The sequence below is a fragment of the Ictidomys tridecemlineatus genome, unplaced genomic scaffold (assembly GCF_052094955.1).
Source record: "Ictidomys tridecemlineatus isolate mIctTri1 unplaced genomic scaffold, mIctTri1.hap1 Scaffold_45, whole genome shotgun sequence".
In the NCBI taxonomy this organism is placed as follows: Eukaryota; Metazoa; Chordata; class Mammalia; order Rodentia; family Sciuridae; genus Ictidomys; species Ictidomys tridecemlineatus.
Genome location: NW_027522913.1, coordinates 1,455,993 through 1,474,183, shown reverse-complemented (window position 1 = coordinate 1,474,183; position 18,191 = coordinate 1,455,993). Strand labels below are relative to the sequence as shown.

At 36.0% G+C, this 18,191-nt stretch overlaps 1 protein-coding gene across 1 annotated transcript in view; it reads right to left on the bottom strand.

Moving 5' to 3' along the window:
• Positions 1-5,355: 5,355 nt before the first annotated feature.
• Positions 5,356-18,191, bottom strand: part of LOC144373626 (uncharacterized) — a 192,162-nt gene continuing 179,326 nt past the window's right edge. Inside the window, exons 7-9 of the mRNA XM_078036672.1 lie at positions 10,423-10,485; positions 6,226-6,295; positions 5,356-5,424 (exon numbers count right to left, since the gene is read on the bottom strand). Of these exons, the coding sequence (XP_077892798.1) occupies positions 5,356-5,424; positions 6,226-6,295; positions 10,423-10,485 (202 nt within the window). The remainder of the gene's footprint in view (positions 5,425-6,225; positions 6,296-10,422; positions 10,486-18,191) is intronic.

The window sequence follows — 18,191 nt, the reverse complement described above, 5'->3', positions numbered from 1 at the left end:
AGGGGCACTCAATCACTGAGCCAAATCCCCAGCCATATTTTGTATTTTATTTAGAGTCAGGGTCTCACTGAGTTTCTTAGCACTTCACTTTTGCTGAGGTTGGCTTTGAAATCACAATCTTTCTGCCTCAGCCTCTCGAGCCACTGGGATTACAGGAGTGCACCACCACACTCAATGAGGGCAGATACTTCTTATATGTGGAGGTAGAAATTATCTTGTCCTTGGAATTAGTTTAAGAGAAATGTACAGCATTGCTGATAAATTAAGTTTTAAAAGTGTCCCTATATTTTAATGTATAAGTTAAGATTTTGAAAACATAGTAGGTACACTAGAAATTTGTGTATTCTCTTTCTATCCATAAGCAGTTATTGGCTTAAGAGGAAAAGGGAACAGTTCTGGTTCTAAAACTTAACCATAACACTGAGGCCACTGGTTCTAAAATTTAGCCATAACACTGAGGCCACTGCTTATGTGTAAGCCACTTATATTGGAGAAAACCAGTCACATTGTGGCCTGAATACACTGTCTGAGCAAGGTTTCTCCAGCCAAGAAACATGCTTCTCTTTGCATTTAGGAGGAGAGAGAGAGAGAGATAGAGAGATAGAGATAGAGAGAGAGAGAAAGAGAGAGAGAGAGAGAGAGAGAGAGAGAGAGAGAGGAGGGAGAAAAAGGGAGGGAGGGAGGGAGGGGGAGAAAATAAGGGAGGGGAGGAGGTAACTAGAAAAAAAATGGCTGAGCTGAAGACAGATTTTGTACACATTAATAATAAATACTTTACTGGTTAAAAATAGTGGTAGTAAAAAAGGACACGTAGAAGTGTAAATCTACCAAAGTTAGATCACATTAGTGAGGCTGAAAAAATGATTTAAAGAGGTATGAAATGGAAAAATATTTAAAATTAGTTTGTCTTTCAAACTAAAAAAGGAACTTGTACATAAAAAGTACACATACTCATTTAACCACTAAACCTCAATAGAAAACATGACCAACAGATTAGTCCACTTGGAAGACAGGACCTCAGACAATGAAGACAAAATATATAATCTCAAAAAGAATGTATATCACACAGTGAATATGGTAAGAAGCCATGAGCAGAACATTCAAGAAATATGGGATAACATAAAAAGACCAAATTTAAGAGTTATTGTGATAAAGGCATAGAGAGTTCCAAACCAAAGGTATGAACAATCTATTCAATGAAATAATAGCAGAAAATTTTCCAAACACGAAGAATGAATTGGAAAACCAAATAGTATAAGAGACTTACAGGACACCAGATGTACAAAATCACAACAGATCCACACCAAGGCACATTATAATGAAAATGTCTAGCATACAGAATAAGGAGAGAATTTTAAAAGCCACAAGAGAAAAAAATCAGATTACATATAGAGGGAAATAGTTTGGATTAGAAGGGCAAGGAGGCACTAGCAGGAAGATGTATTGGTCAAGGGTTTGTTATGGTTTTAGGTATGCAGTAAACAGGATGTGGACCTCCTTGGGAATGGAGAAGATGGAAAACAGAATGGATGAAGGACTAAGACTAGTGTAAAAATGGCTCTAAAGCTTCTACTCCACGAAATACAAAGACTCATGGTTTCATTAACAGAAACTGGTTAGTCAAGAAAGGGGATCATTTGGTAGGTGGGCAGAGTAACCAGCACAATCATGGGCATTGGTGGAAATCGATGGGCAATGGTGCACCTATAGGGAACTGGTCTTACAAGTACACCAAGATCAGATCCCAAAATGACAGAATTGGAATCCTGATGTGAGGAACACAGAGGGAGTCATTAAGAAAATATCAGATACTTCAGAATATCAAAAACTGGGGTGTGGACAGAGAAATTGGACACACCAACACAGAACAGCACCATGAAGGAAAATGGAAGTAGAGTCTGAAGAAAAAGAATTTTAAAAGGAAGGTGGTTTGGTACAAATGTCACAGAAAAGTCAAGAATGACAAATATGATGGGCTTTATCTAGAGGTCACCATTGATCTTTGTAAGAGAAGTTGCAACAGAATGACAGGGACTCAAGTGCAAGAGTCTAAATCTGAAGAGGAGGAGTAAGAAGCAAAGGTGGTGGAGCCATCTAGTTTATTTTTGACTTAATGGAAGGAAAAGAATTGAATGGTAGCAGTTGTAAGAAATACTTACAGGGGGGTTATGCGGTGCTAAGCACTGTTTTAAGCATAGGCTATGTAGGTCATTTGCTCTGTTCAGGAACCCTATGAAGCAGATATCAACTCATTTTATAGATGGGAAAACCAAGGCACAGGGAAATGAAATAACTTGTTCTAGGTCATGCATTTAGTAAATAAGAGCCACAGAGCGCCCTCTTTAAGCAAAGAAGTAAAAGTCAACCAAATTAACACAAATTTTATACTTGATAAGGCTTAGGAATGTCTGAAGGTAGAAGGAAAAAAAAGAGAGAGAGAGATTTCAAATTCCTATGAAGTGAAGATTACTGGGGCCAGATACAGGAATGGGCTCAAGATGACAGGGAGCAGGTGTTCTTCAAGGAATGGAGTGCTCTGAGATTAAAGGGGTATGGGAGCTCATGCTGGCGTGTGCTATATGGCACCCATCATTGTTCTCCTTGTGTCTCAGGGCAGGGAGCAGTCACTTGCCTGTAAGGCTTCATGGAGGTTGCCATTGTAGTCTATGATTTCAGTGGCTCCTTGATCTCCTTTTTGCCCAGGTGGACCCTATAACAAAAATGAATTGAGGAAACACCATGGGAGTTAGGCTGGTGTATAACAGGAGTATAGAAAACACAGAAGCAAGGCTGGGGTTGTGGCTCAGTGGTAGAATGCTTGCCTAGCACATATGAGGGCCTGGGTTCGATCCTCAGCACCACATAAATATAAATAAAATAAAAGTATTTCATCCAACTAAAACTAAAAAATAAATATTAAAAAAAAACACAGAAGCAATATCTTGTGACTCTCTCTGACCATTGCTTCCTTGCCAGGACCCAAGTGCAAACCACTTCTAACTTCTTGTCTATGGTAGGTAAAAGATTTTTGAAAGACCTATGATTTAAACTCTGAAATCATTTTCTGAACATTATAAAATACAGGCTAATCTGATGTGATTTACAAAATTTTATTAGCTTTATTCACATTTATTTAAAAAACTCCTATCTGCTTTCCACTCGTCTATACCTGATAGATTATACCTTCTCATTCCTTAAGAAGATAGAATAATGTTCTATAGGAAATGCTTGGCTTTCCTAGTGGGAATAGAATCCAATGAAAACGAAGCCAAATAAGGAACAAAAAGAGATTTCTACTTGACTCATTATATCTGCTACATAATTTCCATTAGTCATGTCCTAATTCCCTGCCTGTTTTAAAAAATACTCTAAACAAATGGGCTATTGCTCTCTTTATGATCAGGTTAATTGAAACATGGGAAATTCTATTAGCTGTATGGCTGTGGGCTTGCTATTACTCTTTTGGCAGAGGGAAAGTGTTTTCCACCTTCTCAATAAAGCTTATTGCAACATGCTAGAATGCCCACACTCACTGCTTGTGCTAGAATGTCCACACTCATTGCTCCTGGAAACAAAAGTCAAAAATAAAGAGAAGGGGGCATGGAAGGCAGCAGGAATATTTAGAGTGGCCCTTCTCCAATGCTATTATTGGGCATTATTAGTCCAGATGGCACTCATAAGGTCACATACACACATACTACATCAAGTCTGAGTTTGTAGGGGACAAAAAAGTTGATATGAGAGGGTTCACTTACCCTTGGTCCCAGAGCTCCAGAGTCTCCTTTGTCACCACAGTCACCCCTTCCCAATTAAAAAAAAAAAGTTAATTAGTAGTAGGACCAATGGTCTAGAAATTTCTCAAGTCTAAGGATGTATTTATACCATAGTGCATCCCTTTAAATATAAACTTCTGATGTGGAAAACAATAATAATCACCACCGATGCACCAGTGCAAATGCTTTTTTTTTTTTTTTAAGATGCACCTTGCAGGGCTGGGGTTGTAGCTCAGTGGCAAACTAATCTTCAGCACCACATAAAAATAAATAAATAAAGATATTGTGTGCATCTACAATTTAAAATATTTTAAAAATAAAAACATGCTCCTTACAGGTAATCACAACTTCCCTTTCAGATAATTATTGTCTTGGAACAGTAGTATAGTTTATATAGTAACTCTGCTAGATGGAATCTACATAAACAAAGCAAATGGTTTCTAAAGCACCCAAAGTCATACTAACTGAGTTATATTCTTTTTAGTTAGCGGGATTTGGGGCAAAGGGGAAAAAAAGTCAAACAGTTATGTTGCCTGTTTTCAGAGAAGAAACATGTAGATAATTGGGACAGAGAGGAACAGAGAGGTCATTATAGGGAGAATTATCAAGGTAGGGTCACAGAGTACACCTCCTTTTGATGGTGGAGATCTAAGGCAAAGTTCATCTGTAGGTATAAGCATTTTAACCCTTGGTGCTAAAGTGGACAGCAGCCAGTGGGAACAGGTTGGCAGGGATGAAGGTCAGGGGCAGGGCAGTGCTTTCTCCCCGTCCCCCTTCAATCCAATATAAAAATCTCTGAAATTTTATTTATGATGTCAGAACTCCACTTGGGAAGACACTATGAATAGTCTAAGCCCTCAAAATTAGTCCAAACTGTAACTTTGGAGAAAACATTTCAAACTGTATGGATTTGAAGGTTCTTGAAAACAGCTTAAATTTAGAGACCTTTTCCTACATGGAATTCAAAACATTTTTGTCTTTCTACCTATCTCTATGAAATGGGTAAGAAAGGTAAGAAAGGAAAAGGATTATAAATTTACCCATCCACATAATGCTAATAACATCATTCATAATAATGTAATTTGCGTGAATGGAGAATTAATAATCTCTAATCTCTGCTTTCTTCATTTTGTACCCATTTTTCCATGTTATCAGCCAGTGGTACTTTAATTAACTGTTAATGACTCTGCCAACAGCGCATATGTTCTTGCAGACAAGATAAAGAACATGACAAAGAAAAGCAATTTAATTGGTGGGCAAATTTTAATGCAATGAAGGAAGTCACCTTATTTAAAGGCAAATTATAACTTGAATATTTATCATAAATATAGGCAGGAAGTGAAAAGTAAGATTATACGATTAAGTACTTTTCCCCCCAAAGAAGTGCTAAAAATAAAAGAAAATATAACTTAACAAAGAAAGACCTACAGCACAAGAACATACAAAAACAAAAAGAAAATAATTTTTTGATATTATCATAGGGACAAAATTATTGCAATCTCTGTGTGTGAAATATTTTAATCTAAAACATGATTCTCCATGGAAAAGGCAAAAAGGACAGATCATGAGGCCTCAAGTTACATTAAAATGTTACCCAGTTACTGACCTTGGACCCCTTTGGGCCTCTAGTTCCTGATTCACCTTGTTTCCCCTATGACAGGAAAAGATGAAGATGAAAAGAGAAAATGACACAGGAGATAAGAACAGGAAAAGGAAATTAGCAGTGACTCAGAATAACGAGGAAACAGGGAAACACTTTATTTTAACAGCCTCAATATGTATATGGCTGGTGAATACAATACTAAGCACACATATTATCACCGTATCATTAGTTCGCTCCCTGGTTATTCCATCAGCCTTCATTCCATTATTACTCTGAAAACAGCCCTCCCCCATCAGTGGATGGGAAGAGTACTGTAAGTAATTCTCATTAGTCTCAACAATGCTCGTTTGCATAAATTTCCTTTTCATCAGAGAGTAAATCGTTTCCCATAGCTCTCATATAGGTTATTAAAATAAAGTGTGGCCACATTAGTTTGCAGGAAGTTTAGATGAATCAAGATTGAACAGGTAAACAAATCCTTAGCTCTAATATTTTCAAGGTTTTACACTCCATCAAGTTACCATGGAAATGAGCACAGCACTTACCAACAGAGATTTTTCTCAGTAGGTTTTAATACACATCAAGGGATAACAGGTTAATATGACAGTATTCTCACTTTACACTTGAATGTGTCATTAAATTTGTTCACTGAACTGAACAGAGTAAACAGGGAAAGTTGAATTATAAAATCCCTTTTGAAAACAAGCAATCAGTATACATTTCAATAAGTTATTTCTAATTTTAGCTGTTTAAATACCTGTTGAGGAATTTTCTACAAAATGTTCTACAGGCAAGTGGCAGGCATTCCTAAATCAAAGAGTATTCTCTTTCAATGTAAGCATAACTGACCTTTGGTCCAGGGGCTCCAGGACCCCCCTCGCTCACCTCTTCCAGGAGGCCCTGCCTCCCCACGTTCACCCTGTAACAAATTAGAAGACAGGTAAATGACACGCCCAGGTGGGTCAGTGTGGATACTAAATAAATTGAATAAAATAAAAATGAGCAGAGAGTCACCATTTACTTAACTATGTACTCAGCACTGTTCTCATCTCCTAACTGAATTATCTCATTTAATAACAAAAAACAATCTGTGCTGGTTAATTTAAGTGTCTGGATTAAGGAATACCTAGAGATCTGGTAAAGCATTATTTCTGGGTGAGTCTGAGAAGGTTTCCAGAGAAGATTGGCATATAAGTCAGTGGACAGAGGGGGAAAGATCTACCTTCCATGTGGATGGCCATCATCAACTTGGCTGGGGGCTAGGCAAAACAAAAAGGCAAAATCTCCCGCTACCCCTCCTAGACCAAGGACACCCTTCTTTTCTTGCCCTTGGACATCAGAACTCCAGAGTTCAGCCTTCAGACTCCAGGGTATGTACCAGTATTCTCTGTGTTCTCAGGCCTGGAGCCTTAAAGAATCAAACAGTCAGCTGCCCTGGTTCTAAAGCGTTTGGACTTGGACTGGGTCACAAGAATTGGCCTTTCTGGACTCCCTCCTGCCTGCTGATGGCCTATTGTGGGACTTCTTAGCCTCCTTATTACAGTAGTCCATTCCCCTAATAAATTCCTATCCCTCCATCTATCTTGGTTCTGTCTCTCGGGAGAACTCCAAACTAACATACAATTATGCAGCATTTCCATTACATAATCAAATGGCTAGGCAAATGCCTGTCAGATGACTATGTTGTTAAAAAAAAACCCTTTAAAGGGAATTGATAAAAGCTATCATCTATCTCAAGACAGGAATTGGCATTAATTCTCATTCTGCAGTCACTTTTTAAGTATTATTGTCAAGAAGCATGACATAGTGGTTATTTCTCAGGCTTTGTAACATGCAAGATTTTAATTCTCTGTCATTTGCCAACTTGGTGTTCTGGGACAAGGTTGTTAAATTCTTCAGGCCTCAGTTACCATGATCTCAAAATTTCAGAATGGTGTAAGACAGAAGAATTTTAGCTTTTTCAAATATTAGTAGCTCTGTGAAGTCTAAAGATGCTTATTGTCCTCTAGGAGCCAGTGACCTAATTAGACAAGATCCACAAGAACAAACCCATTAATAATTAAGGAGTAATACAAGGCTCTATGTGACAGAAGAGGAAACATCACTGAACCTTAGTTGACTGGCTCTCTGGAAGTAAGACTCAAATCACATCCTAAAGGGTCAATAGGGCTTACTCTATAACCACTGATGAGGGCAGGAACTGCACAAAATACTTTACATGCATTAACCTGTTTAATTCTCAAGACAAACAAGACAGATATTCACATTCTACAGACAAAGAAACAAAAAATGAGAGCTGTTGCCCAAAGTAATAAAGCTTTTAAAGAAGAAGAGCTGAAATTTAAAACTGATTACGCTCAATCTTCAATTTTTGCATAATTGTATACCAATTTTTGTATATTCTCTAATCATTTTCATAAGATAAATTACTAGTTGGGGAAATCCTGGGTTAAAAATATGAATGTTTTTAAGTCTTGCCAAAAATGGTGCCATTTTATGTTTGCTAGAGACTGTTTTGTTTCCTACAAGATGGGTAGAATTTCAATAATCAGACTTGGAATTCAGAGAGTGGATGGTGTGTTATGGAAGAGTTGCCTTCCTCACTGAAGAAACTGATTCATTTTGGAAAGGATAAGAAAGAAGGATTGGATTCAGGATGAGTAACACAGGGCTTCAAATTCAGAAATCCTTTTCTGCATCATGCCCACTTTGGGAAGCCTTTGTGGTTTTGCAGGTGATATGGGGCAGGAATGCAAGACTCAGTAGGTGTCTGAGCAGCAACAGAGGAGGGTGTGAAGATGGGAGGCTGAGAAAAAGGCCGGGGGCTTTCCTGGACACAGAAGATACCAAAGATGGTCCAGAAGCCAAGGGACTACCTTCTGTTTTTCTCTTTTTGATCCCTCTGTAATAGAGTGAGACTGAAGGACTTCTCTTAGCATATGGAATTTTTATTTTTTTAAATGACAGTATTTGATATTTCTCAATATTTTACTTTAAAAATTACAGAATAACTCTTTTAAAAATTAACTATAAGATTATCTTAGGGAAAAATAAAAACCTAAAAAAAATCAATGCATTTGCAGTTTCCTATGGTAGCGAAGCCTACATATCTTTACATGGAATCACTTTTTTTTTCTTTTTTTTCTTTTTTAAATCACAATGCCCCTAACTAGTTTCCCATCATTGCCTGAAATACTATTTGTTTGTTTATTTCTTTTTCTACTTCTGCCCCCTTCCTCACCCACAGTGGATGCAAGCTTTAGGAGGGGAGAGAATGTTTTTGTTGTATTGACTCCTCTTTCTCAATACCAAAAAAACAAACAAACAAAAAATTCTGGAAAAACTTCACTGACTTAATAAATACACGATCTTACTCAGAGTATTCTAAAATAGTCACTATGATTTCTCTTTGCTGGTGTTTGGAGTAAAAAATGCGATCTTATTTTATTTTTTAAGTCTGAATCCAGACTGGCTGTAAGAGTAGAAAAGAGTACTGTTGGATTGAGATTTTAACATAATCATGACTCTTACCCTTGATATTGAGCTCAAGACAGGCATTTCAGTTGTCAATTAACTTCAAAATATTTCTAATGAAAGAAATTTTCTATCCACAGCTCTGCTTGTGAACCCAAACAAGGACAGCACATTCTTTTACTTGGGGTTCAGAGTAGTATCTGTCATGAAGTATATGGTCTATAGAATCATGCTAGGTTCTTCATGTCTGGATCTTTTTTTTTAAATTTGAAACTGTAGAGTAATTTATGATCAGTTAAGTAAAGAAGAGATACTTAGAGATCGACTCCACTCTCTACTGCCTGGGTTTCTTTAATTTTCTCATGTATATAAACAAAGTGCACCAGCACTTACAGATGCAGTCCATTCTGGTTTTCTCCTACAGTGACCAGCCCTCCTCTGTGTGTGTCCTGCTCATCTTCAAGTCTGCTTCCTTTCCTCCCCTAACACACAGCAGTTCTTAGATCAAAAGGGAATGCTTATTATTCTCTTGCTTTCTCTCTTTTTCTTCAGAAAGGCTTTTCTTGTGTGAATCTGTTCAGGCTAAAACAGGCATTCCTCATACTTCACTAATAAGCCTGACAGCTCATTATATGGCAAAAAAAATTTCTTAAGAAAATAACAATTTTGCATAATTCCACTGAGTTTCAGACCCCCTTTGGCCACATATAGTTTCCATGTATGAGGATTAGAGTTATTTTTACTTGACCAGCGGAAATGAGGACTAGTCCTGTCAGAACAGACCATGAACATATTTCTTTAACTCTTGGAAATCATCCCTGGCTTACTTCTGGGGAACACAATATACATTGAGGCAAAGACTATATAAAAGTGGTATAAAAATAAAAGAATGTAGTTTGATGTCATTTCCCACCTCCCCTTTGATTCATGGGTCTGTCATGAGTCCAGTTCTATCATCAGAGCTGAACTTTTTTTTATGTCTTACTGGGTAGATAAAGAGAATCCTGGGTCTGTCTCTGCAGCACCATATAAACCTTTTGCTTTTAGAGTCCTGTCTATGGATGCCATGTCAAGGAGCATGAGATGGTTTTCATTACAGAATATTTCTGCAGTTATCATTCAGGGTGGAGCCTTTTGGAAAAAAAGCACTTAGAAATCTATATGACATCTGTACTTGTCTCTGAAATCTAGGGAGTGATGGGAATAGTAATAATGTTTGATTTACAAGTGTATCCTAAAGTGGGTGATAAGCAGCAGGAGTTAATGAGTTATCTCCCTCCTCTTCACAGTTCCTCTACTGTTCCATAAGGCCAGAAGGTTAATAGCATCATAACAATTTAGGAGGGATCTGGAGGACAAGTTAACAATACAATCCACAAATCTGTTGTCTTGCTTAAGGGTTTCTAGAATTAACTTTCCTTTGCTCTATTTAGTAATGGTGATCTCTCTAGAAGTGCCATTAATGGCACATTAGACTGCTTTATTTCTTAAGACAGAAATATCTGGTCACCTCTTTCAACAAGTATGACAAAAATTTTAAAAAAAAGCAGCAGAAGAAAAGACTCCACTTACTTTTGTTCCTGGTAATCCTGGTAAGCCTGGTTCCCCCTGAGGACCAATGAAACCTGGTTCTCCCTTTGAAAAGATGGGCATACAAGATCATTGTTAATTTGACAGTAAATAAAGCTAAATTCATTTCCTCCCTTTGGTATCCTTGAAAGTATACCACAGTTTTGCTGAGATAAAGTTATTGTCTATAAAATTAATCAGAACTGGTTTTAATCTAATGAAAACTCTTTGAGAAATACTCTGGAAAATTAGATCAATTGTTTCACCTTTTATTTTCCCTCATCTGTTTTCCAATGTTTTTTTTTTTTTTTTTTAATCACTTACCAAATTAAGACCTGTTGTGATTCGGTGGATGTGGTAGGTGTCCTCTAAGATGGGCTTCAGTGATCCCACTCCTGTGTATCTGCCCTTGTGTAATTCCCTCCCCTTGAGTATGACCAGATTTACTGACTCACAGCTATGAACATGAAGAAGTGATGGGATAGTATAAGCTGTAAAAAGACAGAGGTGGCTTCCACTTGGGGAACCTCTCTTGTTTTTTCTCACTTGGATCTCTTGCTTTGGGGAAGGAAGCTACCTTATTGTGAGCAGCCCTTTAGAGAGGCCCACACTATAGAATGACACCAGCCAACAACCACACATGCGAATTTGGTCGAGGATGCCCCAGCCTTGTAGAATATTCTGTAAGACACAGTCTTGCTGACTACTTCACTGCAACTTCACAGTGAGCCAAAGGCATCTAGCCATTCTGTGCTTGAATTATAGTCCCTCAGAAACTGTGAGATAATTAATATACATTGTTTTAAAGTACTAAATTTTAGGGTAAGAAGGTAGGCAGCAATAGATAATTGTCATGATATATATAGCTAGGGAAGAGACTCAGGAATGGAGAGCATGAAAGATAAAAATCTTCCTTGTCATAGCTACAGAATCATTATTTCCATCATCTGTAGAAAGTCCAGTTGTGGGGTAATTGGACCTACATTTAGTCCTGGTCCCCAACTCTTGGCACAGATCTCTTAAATATTCTGTGAATATTTAAGAATATTCTGTGGATATTCTTAATGATAGAGGCAAAAGACATTTGTTACTCTTAACAGTCTCTTCCAACTATACCTGATTTTATGCAAATGAGATGACTCTTGTTGGGCCCCTAATTAGCTTCAAGATGGAGATTTGACTGCCAGAGGAACCAACCCTGTGATTAGAGGGTTGGAACTTACTGCTGTACCTCCTGATCTCCATCAGGGGCAGATGTCTGGAGATTGAGTTTAATCACCAAAGTCCAGTGACTTCATAGATCATGCCCATTTAATGGAACCTCATTAAAACCCCCAAACAGCAGGGACCTAAGAGCTTCCAAGCTGGTGAACACATTTAATGCCAGGAGGGTAGACCATTCCAACTCCACAGGGAAGAGGCTTTTTGAGCTCAGGACTCTTCTAGATCTTGCTTCTGTACTATTCACCTGGCTATTCCTTTTACCCTTTATAATAAACTGAAATAGTAAGTATAGCATTTTACCCAGTTCTGTGAGTCATTCTAGCAAATTAGCAAAACTGAATGGGGTATTGTGAGAACCTGTAAGTTTGCAGTAAGTCAGATGTAAGTGCCAGTAACCTGGGAATTTCATACCTGTTACTGGCAAAGGGAAATGAGGTCACTCTTGTGGGACTGAGTCCTTAGATGTGTGGGGTCTGGTACTAATTAGAGTAGTGTCAAAATAGGATCAAATTGTTTATGTCAGAAAGCTGGAAAACTGGTGTTGGAAAAGACACCACATATTTGGTGTCAAAAATGAGAAGAAGAAGAATAACAAAAACCTGAACCAGTATTCACATTGTCTTGAATAAATATTAAGTTTTATTTTCTTTTTAACTATGAAAGCTCAAGGTCCAACTACCTAAAACCTATACCAAAAATTTCAAGCAAACCTATAATGGCTTTGTTCCCATATTTACTCCCTGCCCCTTGGATTAGTTCTGGAATAGTTGTTCATGTTGTTTGATACACTTGATGTTTTCCTAATGCAGCAATATTTCAACCTTGATCTTATGATACTTGGAGCTAAGCATAAAAGTACTGAGAGGATGTTCTAGAAGACATGTTAAAATGTTATGTAATATATTTCAAACAAGTAAATTTTAAAATCTACTGTGCAAAATGTGGGGTACTAGGTGGGGAACAAAGGCTATCATGCCACAAAATGCATGTTGATACACAGCTCAAACAGATTTATTCTGACCTAGGTGCTCCTGGTACTAATCTAAGAAAATTAGGTGGAACACTAATGTTTTAGGTTTATTGCCTACAAACCTTTTACAACTACTCTACGTATCCCATTGTCTTCCATCTAATGGAATGGAGAACTAGAACAAATCATTTTGGGTGGATCTCTTCATAGTTCAAAATAAAAATATAAACTCTATTCAGAAAAAAATAAATGATTACCATTATACTTCTATTAAGAGAGTTTAACTTATTTCACAAACAAAAAACAATACATGCGTTAAAAAGTAAAATATTTCTAATAAAATGATATATACAAATAAATATTCCCTCGTTTTCTAAAAAAATGCTCACTGAAGTCGACAATAAATTCATTAATAAAGACTTACTGTCATGAACATGTGATACAATCTAATAGGTTGAAAATTATACACTCTAATAGGTTGAAAATTTCAGATTAGAAGGGAACCTTACATATCTTCAAGGAGAAATAAAATGATCTGTTTAGCATATCAAATAGTTGTAGCCCCCTTAACACATACTAATAGAAAAGAAGAAGAAAAGTAAATGCTGTGGAAACATATTTCTCATTTAGGTTAGTGTTTAGTTTATAAAAAGATGAAGCATGCAGTTACATAATTCACAAATAAGTAAGGCTTTGTGACCTCAGTGTTCTGAGACAAGTGTTTTTTCATCATTTTTGGAAACAGAACATATATTAAATTTTTCTTAGAATATAAAAAATTCCTATAAATAGAATGTTCAGGAGTAAATTTTTATTTCAAGATATAAAATTAGAATGCATTTGATAGTACTGATGATTTTAGCACTATTAATATTTGCTAATTTTATAGGCTTTGATTATGACCATTTTTATCTGATCATTCCATATTGATATATTCTGAGATTCATATTCTTATATTACTTTATTCAAGGAGTCAAATAGCATACTTTTAGGATCTCACTTTTAAGTTCAGTTATTTCCAGAGCTTTAAGTCACTTTAAGGACATTCCCTCCATTTTCTCTGTGTCTTGGGGGGACAGGAAGGAGCTAATTATTGGTATCTTTTTCTCTCTCAGGCTTCAAAACCAGTTATTAATGTAAATATGGCATGAGTATGTCTACTTGTGATCTTGAGACATTTGGACTATTTCTTACCTCCCTAAACTTATAGCAGAGGTTCTCAAAGTATGCTCTGGACTTTTTCAGGGAATCCTAAAGGTCAAACTATTTTCATAATAGTACAAAGACATTATTTGCTTTTCTATTTTCATTCCCTTATGAATGCAAATTATGAATATTTCATGATATGGTTTTATATTTTATACTGCACTTAATGTTTAAGAAACTGTCACTATGGAGTTTGGGAGTAGCAAAGAATATCAACAGTAATCTAATAGGCTATTGAAATAACCTTCTTGTGTCCAATTACATATCACTATGAGGCTGTTTTTTCTTCATATACATCAGCCAGAACAGCTAACTGAACAGACTGACTGTAGAAGCAGATGTGAGATTCCATTAAGCCAGACAGTCCCCCTCAAAAAAAAGCATACCAACATTATTCTCCTTAAGAAACATTTTTCAGTCTCATTTTGAAAAATTCTGCTATATTTAATAAAATGTTATTTAATATAATAAAATTTTCTAACAGAAATTCAATAAATAAAACCTACCTAAACAAAAACTCTTTAGCAGAGTACAGGGGTTCTCAGACTGAGTGTTTGAGAACTGTAGGTGCAGAAGTGGAGTGTGGAGATGAAGTCTGACGTTTGCAAACTGGAGTCTTTGAAGCCAAGAAATGGAAGATTCTGGCTTCACTAAAGGGTGCTTAGTCAAGACTTACTGTAGGATAATATGAGCACAACACAGCATCCTCCCCAGAATAAAGTGCACATCATATACCTATTATTTTTTTCTTTATGGGCTCAAATATGTTAGTTATCATTAATATTAGCTAATATTCCAACATTTATATATCCTAACTGGTGCATCACCTAAAAGTAATCTCTTAACACCTTCAACCATACTAGGAACATGCTCAATACCTCTTCAATTTCTTTCAAGAAGTAATCCTAAATTTTCTCATGTGAACATACCATTTTATGAGACAGAACCCACCTGCCAAGGCATTTAAGATTGCAAAACCAAAAGAAGTTTAAAACATATCAGAACCATGTAAGGTAGAAGAGACAGGTTTACTAAGAGTGAGTTGTCTTTCTTTTAATACAGGAGGATAAGAATCATACCCATTGAATTTACCTAAATAAATGTAATCCTTTCAAACAAATCTTGTTCCTTTGTGGAGGAGTGATGTATAGTGTAAATGTTCTAGAATTTCCTAAACTCTCTAGAGAAGGACAATGACAATCTAAAATTATGTAAATACTTTCTTGTGATATAAAAATTAAGCAAATGGCTCTTCTGCTCTAGTCACAATTCCTAATTTGCAGGATAGACAAAGGAGAAGGTCAGGGGAAAAAATAAGAAGCTGAAATGATTCAAAGTCATAGCGCTTTGGAATAATCATATTTAGAGAAAAATCAGAATATACCAGAACAATATTACATACATGTCTGCAGAGCAACAAACAGGAAAAATAACAATTTATACTAGAATATATAATGATTCTAAAAGCTGTTTTGCATATTTAATCTCATTGAATGAACACAAAATAGAAGAATGCTAAATTGAAACTTATTCACATGTATTCATCTGAGTAGACAAATTGGGGAGAATACAACAGAGGAAATCCGAACTATAATGGAATTAAACTCTGACATTACTTTTAATGAAGAAAAATATAATTAGAGGGTTTTTCAAACTAGGCAATTGCTGAATTAGAAAATTCAATTTCTAATTTCACTTAATCATTTTAGGAATAACATAGGACCTTAAAGTGAAGATCCTCTGAAGAGGACAGGGGCTGGCAATCTTAATTAGGGAAGTATAGACTTAAACAGCAAACAGTAAGCACAACAGCTCGACCATTAAAATAAAACAACTAAACATGATATTTTCTAAAATAATTAATTTTTTAAGTTAATGATCTCTTAGTGCTTTTTCTTTTTAAAAAGAAAATAACAAAAATGTTCAAGATAAATGGGGGAAAGGCAGAGGTTTTAAACATCTGGCCTGTTATGCATACCAGGGTTACAATAAACAGCATCAGAATAAGCAGGGTACCAATTTTTTCAGAGCCTCTTTAATCTATTTCCCTCTAGCTTAACACAGAGAGGTATATGTGTTTATAAATAGAAATATGATTACAGACATCATATTTGTTGCACTTTTTCCATCTTTCTATAAACTCATCCTCTCACATTAGGCAGCATTGGAGGTTTTTACTTTTGCTACTAGTGAGATTAACAAGAGGACGAGGTCTATTCTTAGACTGGTGATGCTGACTGTGTGTGGAGGGGAATGGAAGAGTGAAGGAAACCGAATTCAAAGTCTTTGCTTGCAAACTTCACATCCAACTAAAAGGGGAGAGAATAGAAAAAAAGAGGGGAGAAGGAAGAGGAGAAGGAGCAGTGGAAGAATGTAGGGAAGGGAGGTGAAAGAGGAGAAGAGGGGGGAGAAGAAGTGGAAAGGAACTTCTCCATCTTAAGGATTCCTGTTCCTCTCTCCATTACCATAACCATGGAATCCAGATTTAATCTGCTTCCTTTTTATGTTGCTGTTTTATGGTCCAGGAAAAGTCCAGTTGAACTTATTCTTGGAGCAAACAAAAATATAAACAATATATTATCTAACTCTAAGTAAGCAGAGAACTGATTTAACCAAACTGGGAATAAAAGATATACATTATTTATCAGAACCATTAACACAACTAAAATTTTAATTCCTAAGCCACAATGAACAGATGATACTCTGTTCTGCTACTTCAGCCACATGTTAACAGATAACTAAGTGACTCTCAGAGAATCAGAAATCTCAGTTCTGCTGGTTTTAGTGCAATGGGACTAATATGGCAGGAAATTCCAAATGAAAGAAAATTTGGTCTAAATTTCTGTCTTGTTCTGGATATTGCACCTAATTTCTTCTCGAGTTATTTCATGAGTTTTTATCTATCAATCACTTAAAAAAATTAGGTCTCAGTACCAAGATTAGCATACTTCCTTGGGCTGAGCAGGTAGAAAAGATGAATAATGAGGTAGCTATGATTTTGGCATCTAAACTGGTGTTCAGGTAGAGCAGAGGAAATGCTCTTAACTTAGGCTGATGCACAACAGAGGCCTGATAGTCAACTGTTGGGAGTAGCAGCAAGAAATAGGATGATTTGACACAGGGTGTTAATTTGAATCAAGTCTAATTTTAACAGCCAAGATGTGTAAAAATACCAAACAAAGTCTAAAAAACAAAACAAAACAAAACAACAACCTAAAACATTAGTGAAATTAGAGATGCCTCTTCATGTGACCAATCATGGAAGGCCTATTGGTTTCACACTGGTCTTATCAACTACAGCTAACCAACTGGGCAGCCATGACTTTCACCTTGTAGTATTAAACTCAGTGAATGTAAGTCACAGTAACTAATATGTACCGTATTTTAAAAATCATTCTATGTCCATACCAAAAAATAGTTTCATTGTGAGTTAGGGTATTTCATTACGGTATATCTCTGTTTCTGTCTCCCTTTTCTTTTATTAGTTGATAATATGTACACATAGAAAGCTACAAGAAGAATTTACCATATCCATCAAAAAATATTATTTTTTAACCTGTCTGAAAAATTCTGTAATATACCAGCTTAAATCAAGTCATATTTTCCATGATATTTATTATTCCCAAGCAGATCCAACTTTATTTTCATTGCCCAAAAAATAGTCCAACGGGGCTTGACATATATGTACTGAGTTGCCTGGGTGCTAAAAGCATCGCCAATAATTTTGATTAATGTGTCTTGACACTGAATGCATTAACCAAACAATAGTCTTCTTGCTTAAAGGCTAATTAGAATTCAAGTCAGCATGATACCTGCTTGTGAGGATTACAGCAATAACATTTGTTGTAATAAGAACCTCTAGGCATCCAGTTGGAGTAATGATTGATTTATAAATTTATTGAGAAAAAAAAGAATGAGGAAGTAGAATCTGTCCTTAAAATACTTATTTCCCTTAAGGATCAAATTTGAGTATAAATTAAAACATCCTGGTGGCTTTGTCAGAAATGAACTATAATAGCATATTTATTTAAAACCCAGAAAATATAACTTTTTGTTTCTTAAAACAGGATTACATCATGAAAGCACATTCAGTGTGTTTAGTGAAGGTTTTATTATGCTGCTAAAAATCTCTGATTTCTGGTTGTATGAGTTTCCTAATTGGACTCTAAATTACTCAACTTCTCAGATGAACTTTGTGCAAGCAGAAAGTAATTGTAAGTAGCAATAACTCAATGTTATTATTTTAACTAGTATTCTTTTTCTTTTTTTTTTCTCTTCTAGGAATTCACTCCATATCCTATAGAACTTCCAAACTTTTCCTCTGCTATTTTTTAATGTTTTAAAGGAAGGATCCTTGCCTTCAGTGGATTTA